This window comes from Peromyscus californicus, unplaced genomic scaffold (assembly GCF_007827085.1).
Source record: "Peromyscus californicus insignis strain IS unplaced genomic scaffold, ASM782708v3 Scaffold_11__1_contigs__length_118956290, whole genome shotgun sequence".
NCBI lineage: Eukaryota > Metazoa > Chordata > Mammalia > Rodentia > Cricetidae > Peromyscus > Peromyscus californicus.
The window spans coordinates 20213848-20228367 of NW_026294402.1; the positions used below are offsets into that span (position 1 = coordinate 20213848).

A 14520-nucleotide genomic window follows, 5' to 3' on the forward strand; every position below is an offset into this window, starting at 1 on the left:
TTGTTCCTTTAAGGTACAGCATCACAGGGATACAGCATATATTCTTGACTGGTCTGGAAATCAGGAAGATTATAGTGACTCTTATCCTGTGTCTACAGCAGAATCTTGAGACCAAGGAACGTCAGCTGGAATTTGGTATTCCAGTACTAGATCTCCACAAACTTATGTTTGGAAACTTGCTGCTGCCATGGGAACAGTCACAGGACATTCCAGTCATTTGAAATCTGCTTGTCCTTTGAAAGGAACTGTTTTATCGTGTGTTAAAATGCCCTATGTTCTTTTAGTTGGTAAAGCAAATGTTTCTATGAATGGTTCTGTGTTTAAAGTATCATGTCTTAATTGTATTTTGACCAATTGTATTTCCAAAATGGATAATCACATTCACGTAATAGTGTTAAAACAACCTTCTTTTGTTATATTGCCAGTATATATGAATGATCCATGGTTTGATGATAAAGGACTACAAGTAATTGAAGAAATTAAGAAAGCTTTAAGCAGGCAGAAACATGTTGCTGGATTAGTTATAGCAAGAATTGCAGTTCTTGTTACTATGCTTGCTATTACTATGGTGGCTTCAGTAACTTTGTCTCAATCCATTCAGACAGCAGGGTTTGTTAATCAATTGTCTATGAATGTCTCTATGACATTAGAGATTCAAGAAGATATTGATGTAAAAGTGGAACATAAATTGAATGCTTTATATGATATGGTACAATTTTTGGGAGATGAACTCCAAAGCCTGAAAGCTAGAGTGCATTTGAAATGTCATGCTAATTATGAATGGATTTGTGTTACATCTTCTGTGTATAATGAAAGTGCTATTGGATGGGAAAGAGTTGGAATTTGGCATGATTCTAATGAATCCTTAGATTTGGCTAAATTACATCAAGAGATATTAGAAATGAGAAAGGCTAAATTGGATTTTGATGCAGTTAAAACAGCTGAAGATATTCTAGAACAAGTTAAAAGGGCGATCCTGTCATGGTCATCATTTACTTCACTCTTGAGTAGTGTTGTAGATATTGGAGCACGTGTCTTAGTAGGCACAATCTGTTTGCTTATGATTCTCAAGCTGATTTTGAACTCATTGCAGAGATTGGGATCAGAACTTCACGGAGTAAAACTCCTCACATTCCTGACTTGACACCAGAGGCTGGTAGCCAAAGACAGGTAAGTTTTCTTTGCCTCTTTTCAACCTAAGACAGGACATGAATGATGGAATTCATGCTCCCATGATGGGTAAGATTGGAGTGTGATAAGGAAACACCTAAGACAGGCACGGTCATCTGAGAGACTCAGGGGAGTCTTTAAATAAATAAAAAAGGAGGAATGGTGGGAACCCACAACTGACTCAGTTTCCCAGTTTGAATCTGAAGTCTATTTTGAGTCAACAGAGTTCAAGCTTGTTTGCTCCAAAGCTGTGAGAAAGTTCTGATTAGCCCACAGGGTCTCTTAAAGTGCTGTGAGAAAGTCCTGATTAGCCCACAGAGTCTCCTTGAAGGGCTATGAGAAAGTTCTGATTAGCCCATAAGAGGGAACATATTATCTAGCTAGACACAAGCTACTGATACCTTCCAGAGGTACATTGAGATAGAAAATGAAACTGCTTGTTCCTTGGTGCAAGGCAGGATAGATAGTGGTTAAATGCCTGTGCTGTGCATTGTTCTATCTCTGTCCTTCAAAACTGTATATAAGCTGGCTGTGAAATAAACTCAGGGCTGTCCGGCATTGACCAGCAGACCTATCGACTCTTTTCTGTCTTCTTCATTATCTCTTCAATCCGCACGCCTCTACCCAGGTACCCAGTTAACTCTAGGCAGGCCCAACAGTATAATAAAAGTGTCATGTTGTCAACTACTTGGTGGACAAATCTTTCTCCATTTTCACCATATGGCACCGGAATGCCTCAAAAAGAACCTAGAAAATCATTACATTTGTTTTTTCTTTATTTAATGAAACCTACTTCTTCATTCAGTATAAGAAATAAAAAGACAGATTGAAAGAAACTGTTAAAAACATTAATTCTTACCCAAAAGTGGAGTTCAGAAGATCCCAATCTTTGAATTTTATTCTTCTTTTGCATTATTGCCTAGAAGACATGTAAACAAAAAAGAAAGAAAAAATTAACATTTATTTTACAATTAATAATTAAACAATCACTCCCTCCCATCTCCCAAATGACATCTGCAATTTCTGCCTTAATTATTGACTTTCCAAATTGTGGACAAGATAAACTTCCTTGAAACTATAAGAAGTTGCTTTGTGTGATAAGATGTTGCCTCTTGAATGACATTTCTACCTCAGTGAGTTATGTGGTATGTGCTCTGTATGGTAACTCCTGTGGAAAGAAGGTGGGATGTGGATAATACTGAGAAAGTCTGGTACCAGGCTGAGAAAGTCAACTGCACTGTGCACACATTCAGTTTTTATAATGCTGAACACACAACCTTTCCTCTGTTTCCACATTATCAAGTAACCAGGAGGGTCCAATCTTACACACCATCTTGGCCTTGTATTTCCTCTATTGCTTATATTTGTGTTTTTCTCAACAAAAATTGAGTGGGTTCATCTCTACCGTCACATCCTGTTTATTTTAATGTTTCTCAGGCACAGATTCTTACAGGCAAGATTGGCCATTAGTAATTTTCTACTCCGGTTTGGGTGGGTAGGTGCTGTGGGATGGTCTGTATGTCAAATTGCTCTGATTGGTCAATAAATAAAACACTGATTGGCCAGTGGCCAGACAGGAAGTATAGGTGGGACTAACAGAGAGGAGAATTAAGGGAACAGGAAGGGAAAGAGAGACACTGCCAGCCGCCACAACGACAAACAGCTTGTGAAGATGTCGGTAAGCCACGAGCCACATGGCAAGGTATAGATTTATGCAAATAGATTAATTTAAGCTATAAGAACAGTTAGCAAGTAGCCTGCCACAGCCATACAGTTTGTAACCAATATAAGTGTCTGCGTTTACTTGATTGGGTCTGAGCGGCTGTGGGACTGGCAGGTGACAAAGATTTTTCCTGACTGTGGGCAAGGCAGGAAAACTCTAGCTACAGGTAGGGGTGATACACTAGCTGAGTTTTGGGCCGGGATAGCCAGACTAAGAGGTTATCGGCAATGGTTTGGTATTATAATATTTATAGATGGACCTAAGCTGGTTTGAGGCAGTTTTGACAACAAACCATCATATTCTATTTCTTATATTTACAATGATGACTCAACAAATTCATTTTATTACTTTTAGTCACACTTCTGATATGCACAAGCCGGAATTGAGACTGTTCTCTGTTCCCTCTCATTTTCATATAATGAGATACCAGAAACAGTAAAGTAAAAATGGTCTTTCCTGGGTGCACTGCACTAATTTAGTATTTGTGGATTGCCCTTGAGTTTTAACACCTTTGCTTCCTACATCCTTTCTACTTCATAATAACACAGCTATTCACATCCCCGTTTCCCTCAAAACCTATGCTTGACTTTCTGCAACTTACCCACGTCACTAACAAAGATGAGGAATAATAAGAACTTAAGTACATTGGATTCCCAAACATCAAAATGAAACATAGGATAACAGAACCCTGAGATAAGGAAACAAAAATGATTCATAGTCAATACATGTACTCATACTTTGGAGACAGGTTAGACAATTATATCTTTAGCATTTTTATTAGTGTATATTCACTATACATAACATACTTCATTATGACATTGTCACATAAGTAGACCATATAATTTGATCATATTATATAAGCCATTGATTATAGTATTAATGGGATTGACTAAATAAAAATAGGATTTCAAGTTATTGCTGTGAGTATTAAAATTCAAGATCATAAATTACTTATAGAAGAATTTAAATTTTTTGTGCTACTTTGGTTTCTATAGTTTGAATAATGGAGTGACATAATAAGACAATGATAAATATGTTTTCACTAATGTTTTGTTGCATCATTTTATCATTTTTATAACTTATAAAGATTTATTATCATTTTATGATTTAAAGGAAGATGCATTTGGGAACTAAGATAAGAAAGTACAACAGTATAAAATTTCAGTTGCAAAATTTTACATTTTCACAGTGCTAAAAATCCTTGATGTAAAAGACATTTTAAAATTAATGACAATATTAAAATGTAAAGCTAAAGACTAAAGGGCTGGAGAGATGGCTGGGCAGCTTAGAGCACTGGCTGCCCTTACAGAGGACCCAGGTTCAGTTCTCAGCTCCCACATGGTAGCTCACAACCACCTGTAACTACAGCTCCTGGAGATCTGATGCCCTCTTCTTTACTCTGTGGGCACTGCATACATGCATGCACAAACATTCATATATGTAAAACAAAAATAAACACATCTTTAAAACATAAAACCTTTAGAGAGGACAGTCCATCTATGGTATGGTTGTCAGTAAAAAAAAAAAAAAAAAAAAAGCACAGCACAACACAGAGCCTGAGATGCACATATCATGCACCTGAAATACTAAAAGTACCATGTAAAATAAATTAGTTATGCTTTACAAACTGAGATATCTTAATATTAGACTTATAAATATTAAAAATGTTACCATGTTGATATAAATGATCTTCTGAAATTTGCTTGGCTCAATGTATCCCACAACATACATGGGAAATAATGAGGCTATCTGAAATGAAAATATAAAAACCCAAAAGTGAAAAAAAATGTAGAAAATGCACAGTTCATTATTCATAGAAAAAGTAAACACAAGGGAACAGTTGTCTATCTGATGGTAGGAGCAAAATGATGTGGATCTAACTTTCCAGCCTAGAAACAGAAGAGCTGAGGAAAACATACAGATGTGTAGCATATATGAGTGCTTGGTATTCATGGTTCTTATTATTGTTACTGTTATTATTAGCAAGCCAATTAAGAACTACGAAGATAAATTCCAGGAAATAATGGGAATCTCTACCTCTGACCATGATAGTTGGGGTATTTCTCTTCCAGATAGCTTTGCAGTTCCAACCACTGACAGTGCTGGTAGTGCGGCAGGTGAAAATGAACAGGCTAAGCAGGAAGACTGTGAGGAAGGCACTGAGAAGGAGATGCCTCTTACATTCTCAGGCTTTGGTTTGAGGCTTGGAAGATCTAACTCTAGAGGTGAGCCAGAAAGAAGAAAGCTACCGGAGAGAACAAAATCCATTTTTGGATCATCTAACTCGGTGACAATGATTCAAGATTGCTAGTGCCTTTGCCTGTTGAAAACAAATTCATTATTCCCTGGAGAAAATGATCATCAACATGGCCCTACGCTAATCCTAAATCACACATAAAAACCAACCAGCCATGGGAATTGAAAAGACATTATCACAACAACTCCTGAAGTAGATCTGTAAAAAATCTCCGACAGCACAGATCAGCAAACGTTATATGAAAGGCCAGATGTGTTCAGTGTGCCACAATTCCCCTATTGCAACTTCTTTTCTTGCCTATATTTGTTTACAAATATCTGTATCTATTATGTATAGATATATAGACATAAATCTGTATCTGTATCTATTTCTCTATATATAAATAAAAATATAGATAGATAGATAGATAGATAGATAGATAGATAGATAGATGATAGAAAGAAAGAATATTCTTATCTTTCAGGACATTCAAAAGTATGCCTGACATCAACAATCATAAATTAAATTGTTTTGTATGCTCTAGGACATAATAGGTAGGGCTAAAAATTTGATGAGAGAACTAACAGTCCTAAGGAAGTAACCAAACTGAAAATCTGCAACTAATTATTACAGTAATTAGTATTAAGAAGCTGAGAGGGGGGCTGGGAAGATGGATCAGTGGTTAAAAGGGCTTGCTGTTCTTCCAGAGGTTTGGAGTTCAGTTCTCAACACCCACAGCCGATGGCTCACAACTGTCAGTAACTATCTCCAAGGGTTCAAATGAAATGAATAAAGCTTCTTTTGAAAGAAAACCTCAACAGCTAAGTTTCAAAGTAGGATAAACAAAAAAGAGGTGTGCTACAAGATGGGTTAGAGGAAAACATCCTAAGGAAAGCACAAAATTATAAACCCTGGAAAATATATGGAGAAAAGCACCGCAGAGGCAGAGCACATGGTACACAGCCCACGTGTGACACTGACATTTCAGGAGGAGGGGAAGAAGTAGAGAGGAGGCGATACTGGAATAAGAAGTGCAACTGAGGACTTCTCAAAATTCAGAGGCAAAAACAGTGATTTGTGAATATTACAAACTAGGAAAGTTAAGGAAAAAGGAACCATTTTCAGGGTAGTTGGTTGTAGAAGCAATAGAGAGAGGAATAGCAGGGCGCTATTGACCTGACTGGGGAAATGGGAAAGAGGAGACTCTTATTAAGGAGGGGGGTGAAGGGAAAAGTAACAGTAAAGATGTCTGAAAAAGTCATTAGGAATCATACCATTAATGATCTACTAAAAACATAATATGCATAAGTTGGTGTATAAATAATAAATATACACATGTAGTTTAAATAAAACTTTTCCATCTCTACTGGCAATACTCTCTCCAAGAGCCAAAGACCACCTCACAAAACCCCAACACCAAGCATAAGAAGCCCTCTTTTGAGGTATTGGTCAGGATTGGTTGTCCAAGAGAGCCTCAAAACATTGCAGGTTCTTGTCATGGTTACCACCAAGAGGTGGAAGGTCCCTATTGCTCAAAGACAGCACTTATTTCAGACACAAGGCTCAGAAGGCCCCAAGCTGGAACTGACTGAATGCCTTCTCCCTGAGGACTAGCTTTCATAGTCTCAGAAGGTCCCATGTAAGGTTCTAAAGAAGGAAAATGACCTACAGCCACCACTTTACTAAATTGCCATAATTCATGACAACAATCCATAAACATTTGTGCTATACCCACTAATAAATGTAGTCTTCACCTTTCATCAAGGAAACATCTTTGCAACAGATGGAGACCACTACAGAAAACCACAACCAACCAAAACTCAGAACTGTGGAATCCAGTCCCAACGGATACACTTACAAAACAGCTCCAGCATCTAAGACTCAAGGAACATTGTAGAGGAGAGGGCAGGAAGATTGTAAGAGCCAGAGGATCAGAGAACTAACTGGGAGATTGTGTCTCCTAGTAGTGTTGGAAAGTACACCCATAAAAATCTCGTCAACATAGCTTCCTAAATGTGAGATAAACAAAGGGAACAACGGACAAGCCAAAGTGGACAGAAGGCCATGAGGCCTCAGCTCTACAGAAAGACCTACAGGCAGCTGAGGAACTTTGAGAGAGGGAGAAACAGTGTTTCCTATGGAAAAACGCATCAATTGGTTCTCTAATACTAAATGGTCAGCCCTGAAAACATACAAGTAACATTACGCAGACTGAGAAGGTTTCTTTGTATCTAGTAATATATATTCATGCATATTACAATGTGTGTATGTAAAACAACAGTTAATATTTTAAAAAGAGGCCATGAATTTGAAAGAGAGCAAGGAGGGGGTACATGGGAGAGGGTTGGAGGGAGGAAAGGGAAGGAGAAATTATGTGATTATATTATACTCTCAAATAAAACCTCAAAAAAGTAACAGAATTAAGTTTTTTAAAAGAGCTTAAATAAGCAGAAGAATATTCTGTATTCTATGGCTGGAAAATACAATATTATTAAGAAATTAATTTTTAAAATTTTGGAATAAAATTTTCAGAAGAAATGGAAAGGAGAATTACTGCGATTAAATTAAAATTATTTTTCTTTCTGTAAACAAAAGATAAATATATGGAATAATCCGAGATTTCATCTAAGTTTAGAAAAAAAACAGCAAAGAAAGAAAGGAAGAAAAAGGATGAAAGAAAGAATAAAGAGAGAGAGAGAAAGAAAACAAACAAGCAGATTGTAAGGGACATTGTGACAATTGTTTGTGTGCTTCCTACTGAGTCTAGATCACTTAAAAAATAATTATAGGCAATGAAAGAAAGTTCATAAGGTCACCTTGTGAGGAAAATTAATTTTTTTTTTTTTTTTAAGGTATGATCATTTATTTGTTACCCTTAAAGACTTATTTTTGACTGGACTCAGACTTAGAAGTAGAAGCTCTCAGAGAGGACAGCCTACGTCTCTTGGCGATCTGTTCCTGGCGCTTTTCTTTGGCTTCCTTCATTCTCTTGGCCAAAAGTTTAGCATATTCTGCAGCCTCCTCCTTGTTTTTCTTGGTTCGTTGTTTCTTTAGAGCAATACGACGGCGTTTGTGTTGCAGGACACGTGGAGTAACAAGACGCTGAATCTTGGGCGCTTTGGTCCTGGGCTTCTTACCTTCTTTGTTTAACGGCTTTCTGACCACGTATTGGCGGACATCATCTTCTTTAGAGAGATTAAAAAGCTTTCGGATTCTGCTAGCTCTTTTAGGTCCCAACCGACGAGGCACAGTAGTATCTGTCAGTCCAGGAATATCCTTCTCTCCTTTCTTTACAATAACCAAGTTGAGAACACTGAGGTTGGCATCCACGATGCATCCTCGAACAGACTTGCGCTTCCTCTCTCCGGTTCTCCTTGGTCTATAACAAGAATGCCCCTTACTCAACAGCAGGCGCACTCTGCCATGGGTCAACACGCCTTGCTTCATGGGAAAACCTTGTTTGTCATTCCCGCCACTGATTCGGACCACGTAGCCCTTCCACTCTTCGCCCAGGGCGTCGGCAGCCACCTCTGTGGCCATGCGCTTCTCGTAGAACGTGCGAAGCTTGTGCTCATCGTCCACTTCGATGAGCTTCTGACAGCCGGTGGCGGGGAAGGAGATATTCAGCTTCATCTTGACACGGCCGACCGCCTAGGAGGCGCCACGAAAAAGAGACCCGACTTCCGCTTAACCCAGGTCACCGGAAAATTAATTTTGTATTTTACGTAGGAAAACCACTGAGTAACAGTAAATGTAATTAGTAGTTTATCCAAGGTGTAGAAGTATTGTTCAATTGTATATTTCTTTTATCAATGTTGCATAAAAGTTGGAGACCTTTCTGTATAACAATAATATAAACAATTAAGTCAGATTGAAGCTTTGAGTAGAACTGAGTTCTAAGATGCTGAGTGTGCCTCAAAAGCAACCTAGAAAGTGCAGGCGCTTCACAGGCAAGCCTGGCTTAGTTGGATGCCTGGGCCTTGTGACCTTCATCGGTTAGAGGAAGCGAGTGCTACCTGCTGGACTGGACTACTTTGGGATTGAAGCAAAATGGCCCCCACTTCTGAAGCTTGGCACACTTAGTCTTTCATTCTTATTTTTACCAATATTGTAGCAATACAGTGATGATTTACTCATCTTCAGCACTTCCTAAAACACCACAGCCAAGCTTTGGTTGAGAAAAAATACTGAACAGGCAAAGATTCTGCAGGGTTTCTGAAATGTTGTTAGTTTAATTGCTGGTTAAAAGATCATTTCTATCTCCAGACACAAGCAGCAGAGTTGATAAGTCCACTGTGAAATACAGAGAACAGGCATGGCCTCTTGCTTCCGGGTGCTTCTTTTAGACACTGGCTTCGAGGTGAGTAGCCTTCAGCAGAAGTAAGAATTTGTCTCCAGGAAACATATTCAAGTCCTTGGGAAACTTCTATTTCTAAAATCAGAGATGTGTTCAGAAATCTTAAAGTAAATTAGTTACAAGGTTTGAAACTATTAATATATATCCTATAAACATATTCCTTGTCATTTGCTATTTGGTTTACAAAGAGATAATTTAATCTATATATTAAGCATCATGACAACAAATGAAGCATCTAATTAATCTGTAGAAATCCACTCCTACAATGTATTTTTAAGAGTATTTAACAGGATGCCAAGTTAGACAAAGCTTATGGAGAGGGAGGTTGGGTCTCAGTAAGAGAACTGCTATAGCAACATCTTCTAGGAGGAGGAACATCAAATTGCCTGTGGGGACACAGTTGGAGGCCTCTTTCAGCATTTATATCAAAGGCTAGCAGGTCCTTACTGTTCTTGAGTGGAAGGTTCTGTGGACTTGATGAAGAAGGACTGTCCTTCCTTGGACCCTTCATGCCAGATCTGACGTTCACTGAAGAAAGAACTAGGTAACAGCTTGCAAGGAACCAGGAGTTTTGAGTTGAGAATCTTCTATGAGATTTACCAATATTTGAATACCTTTAAAATCCTAATCCTATGAAGGATAGAGCAGCCGCTAGACAGAGTCTCAAAGAGGTTGGAAAACACACAAATTGTCCAGGTAGGAAAACCTGACTTGAGCACTTGCCCATCATCACCAGACCTTGGAGGCCTGCTTCAGGAGAAAGCTAGGTCTGCAGAGGGCGTGCGGTCAGTGTGGAGCCTCCTGTACCTCTTGGCGGCTTTCTTGGCACTGCAAGTGTGCTGTAAGGCAGAACGACTGTTACTTGCACAGGCAAGGCCTCTGTCCAGGTCCATCTGTGCAAGAAACACCCAACACCTATGCTCTAGTGACACTGTTTCGTCTTCAAGGAGGTGTATCTGAGTTCTTGATGGCCATGCCCAACCAAAGGTCTTCTTCAGTTCCCTCAGAAGCACTGGGACAGGAGACACAATTTGACAGTTGGAAGCTTTGGATGTTTCTCTTCTGTGGAAATTCTTACAGAGATCCAGAAAGCGCCTTCATACACAAGTAACAGCACAGAGGAGTTAATGAGATGTACAATTGTATAGATGCAGAATCTACCACAGCTTAGAAATGCCAAAACATGGGATACAAGATTAACTGAAAAAAAAAATCAACAGCCCTCCTGTATACAAATGATGAATGGACTGAAAAAGAAATCAAGGAAAAATCACCCTTTACAATAACCACAAATAACATAAAATATTTTGGGGTAACTCTAACCAAACAAGAGAAAGACCTATATGACAAGAACTTTAAGTCTTTGAAGAAAGAAATTGAATAAGATATCAGAAAATTGAAAAATCTCCCATGCTCTTGGAGGATAGGTAGGATCAACATAGTAAAAATGACAATCTTGCCGGGCGGTGGTGGCGCACACCTTTAATCCCAGCACTCGGGAGGCAGAGCCAGGCGGATCTCTGTGAGTTCGAGGCCAGCCTGGGCTACCAAGTGAGTTCCAGGAAAGGCACAAAGCTACACAGAGAAACCCTGTCTCGAAAAAACCAAAAAAAAAAAAAAAATGACAATCTTACCAAAAGCAATTTACAGATTCAATGCAATTCCCATCAAAATCCCAACACAATTCTTCACAGACCTTGAAAGAACAACTCAACTTCATGTGGAAAAACAAAAATCCCAGGATAGCAAAACAATCCTGTATAATAAAGGAATCTCCAGAGGCATCACCATCCTGACTTCAAGCTCTATATAGAGCTGTAGTAATAAAAAGAGCTTGGTATTGACATTAAAACAGACATGTGGAATTGAATTGAAGACCCTAACATTAATCCACACACCTATGAACACCTGATTTTTGACAAAGAAGCCAAAAATACAAGTAGAAAAAAAGAAAACATCTTCAACAAATGGTGCTAGCATAACTGGATGGTGGCGTGTAGAAGAATGCAAATAGATCCATACCTACTGCTCTGCACAAAACTCAAGTCCAAGTGGATCAAAGAGCTCAACATAAATCCAGTTACACTGAATCTGATAGAAAAGAAAGTAGGAAGTAGCCTTGAACACATCAGCACAAGAGACCACTTTCTAAATATAACACCAGTAGCACAGACACTGAGAGCAACAATTAATAAATGGGACCTCCTGAAACTGAGAATCTCCTGTAAGGCAAAGGACACATTAAATAAGACCAAATGAAAGCCTTCAGAATGGGAAAAGATCTTTACCAAGCCTATATCTGACAGAGGGCTGATCTCCAAAATACATAAAGAACTCAAGAAACTGGACATCAAAATACCAAGTAGTCCAATTAAAAAATGGGGTACAGATCTAAACAGAGAATTCTCAATAGAAGAATTTCAAATGGCCGAAAAACACTTAAAGAATTGCTTAACATCCTTAGCTACCAGGGAAATGCAAATCAAAATAACTCTGAGATACCATCCTATACCTGTCAGAATGGCTAAGATCAAAAATGCTAATGACAGCCTATGCTGAAGAGGATGTAGAGTAAGAGGAACACTCCTCCACTGTTGGTGGGAGTGCAAACTTGTACAGCCACTTTGGAAATCAATATGGTGGTTTCTCAGAAAATTGGGAATCAATGCACCTCAAGACCCAGCTATTCCACTCCTGGGTATATACCCAAAGGAAGCACTTTCATGCCACAAGGACACTTGCTCAACTATGTTCATAGCAGCTTTATTCATAATAGCCAGAACCTGGAAATAATCTAGATGCCCCTCAACAAAAAAAAATGGATAAAGAAAATGTGGTACATTTACACAAAGAAGTATTACTCAGTGGTAAAAACAATGACATCATGAAATTTTCAGGCAAATGGATGGAACTAGAAAAACCATCCCGAGTGAGGTAACCCAGACCCAAAAAGACAAACACAGTATGTACTCAGTCATAAGTGGTATTAGATGTAAAGCAAAGGATAACCAGGCTACAATCCATAACCCCAGAGAAGCTAGGTAACAAGGAGGACCCTAAGAGAGACATGCATGGATCCCCCTAGGAAAGAGAAATAGATAAGATCTCCTGAGTACATTGGGAGCATGGCAGGAAGGGAATGTGAGGGAATGGGATGGTCGAGTTGGGGGAGGGACAAAGAGGGAGAGCAAGGAAAGAAATATCCTGATAGAGGGCCCATTATGGGGTCAGGGAGAAACCGGGTGCTAGGGAAATTCCCAGGAACCCACAAGGATGACCCCAGCTAAGACTCCAAGCAATAGTGGAGAAGGTCCTTGAACTGGCCTTCCCCTGTTATCAGATCGATGACTACCATAATTGTCATCATAGAACCTTCATCCAGCAACTGATGGAAGCAGATGCAGAGATCCACAGCTAAGCACTGAGTGGAGCTCCAGGAGTCCAGTCCAAGAGAGGGAGGAGAGATTATACGAGCAAAGGGGTCAAGATCATGATGGTGAAACCCACAGAGACAGCTGACCTGAGCTAGTTGCAGCTCACTGACTCTGGACTGACAGCTGGGGAACCTGCATGGGATCGAACTAGGCCCTCTGAATGTGGGTGACAGTTGTGTGGCTTGGGCAGTATGTGGGGCCACTGACATTGGGACCAGAATTTATCCCAGGTGCATGAAGTGGCTTTCTGGAGCCCATTCCCTATGGAGGGATACCTTATTCAGCCTCCATACAGCTGAGAGGGGCTTGGTCCTGCCTCAACTTGATATGCCAAGACTTTGTTGACTCCCCATGAGAGGTCTTACCCTCTCTAAGGAGTAGATGGTGGAGTGGGTTTGGGGGAAGGTAGGAGTGAGTAGGAGGAGGGAAGGAGGGGGAACTGTGGTTGGTATATAAAATGGAGAAAAAACTTTTAAATAAAAAAAAGGAAAAAAAGAAATGCCCAAACACAAGAGCCTCCATAAGGCAAATTGCAATTAAAAGAGTTTCGTTACTTCTAGGAAGATAGCAGAGCGGAGACTACCTTTGTGAGACGGTGAAGGAGAGAGTCAATGTAAGGAAAGACAGACAAAACAGACTCTGCCCCAAAGAAAGAATTGTCAGAAGAGCTTCAGAAATGCACAAAAGAAGGCAAGAGGGATGGGGAGGTGGAATGAATGGACCAGGGAGCACTGTGGCAACAACCGCACCAAACCAGGCAAGCTTCCGTCCTGGACAGAGTCCTTCCAAGAAGAAGAGCTGCTCTGCCAGCCTCCCCATGCAAAACCCCAGAGCACTCGAGCACCACGGTTTCAGGGACACAGCCTGTACTTCTGGGAACCCAATTAGGAGTCTAAACTCTTCTCAGGAATACAGAGATGTGAAGCTGGGAGATTTACAATACCCATAATTCCCCTCCCCTACCATATGGCAGAGGAGCAGGTGACCTGTCAAGGTGCTTCCAGAGAATATCAGATTTGGGCAGAAGGTGACTTCAACTGAAGGAACTCAGAAGCAAAGGAGGATAGCTGGGGGCCCCAAAGCTCCGAGAAAGGACTAGAAAACTGGCACCACCTAGTGTCCCAGTGCTTACACCTCTGCTAGTGCCCCAGGGAGCAGAAGAATCTTTGAAAGCATGGGATGTACATGGCAGGATGAGGACCCTGTTGCTTCATCTGGACAGGAGAAGTAGACCTCAAACCACACAGACTGTGGAGACACAGACACTCGAGGAGGGCTGAAGGGGTGAGATCCTCAACACCCCTTCCTCAACCACAGCAGAAAATAACATGGTGCAGTCCTCATCAACAGAACTAAGGTAAACAGAGGGGTGAACTCCTCTTCCAAAAGAAAGCATCAACTAAGATCACTGATTTCAGTTTATTTCTATTTGTGTATATACTTTCAGATTTTATTTTCAGTTTTATGTGTGTAATAGCTTGTTCAAACGTTTAAAACATTTTAATTAAACTTATTTTCTCTTAGTATGTACAGTTACATACTTTGAGTGTTAGTTGATATGCTTACTTGTATCTTATTCGAAGAAGTGCTTAAGTCTGTC

The 14520-nt window shown here is 39.8% G+C and overlaps 2 protein-coding genes across 6 annotated transcripts in view; both read right to left on the bottom strand.

Moving 5' to 3' along the window:
- Window positions 1-14520, bottom strand: part of Dpy19l2 (dpy-19 like 2) — a 102805-nt gene that overhangs the window by 58111 nt on the left and 30174 nt on the right. For 3 of the 5 annotated variants that reach the window (XM_052755021.1, XM_052754995.1, XM_052755009.1), the window contains 3 exons: window positions 4565-4642; window positions 3495-3581; window positions 2030-2089 (listed from right to left, as the gene is read on the bottom strand). In XM_052755021.1, the coding sequence (XP_052610981.1) occupies window positions 2030-2089; window positions 3495-3581; window positions 4565-4642 (225 nt within the window). The remainder of the gene's footprint in view (window positions 1-2029; window positions 2090-3494; window positions 3582-4564; window positions 4643-14520) is intronic. The other 2 variants (XM_052755002.1, XM_052755015.1) reach the window with 2 other exon arrangements.
- Window positions 7969-8801, bottom strand: LOC128120821 (40S ribosomal protein S6-like). Its single transcript, XM_052755029.1, has one exon. It carries the CDS (start codon window positions 8760-8762, stop codon window positions 8013-8015), a length of 750 nt encoding a protein of 249 aa, XP_052610989.1. The 5' UTR covers window positions 8763-8801; the 3' UTR covers window positions 7969-8012.

Excerpts from the sequence above, each read along its gene's own strand:
- LOC128120821 (XM_052755029.1), bottom strand. The coding sequence starts at position 8,762 with ATGAAGCTGAATATCTCCTTCCCCGCCACCGGCTGTCAGAAGCTCATC.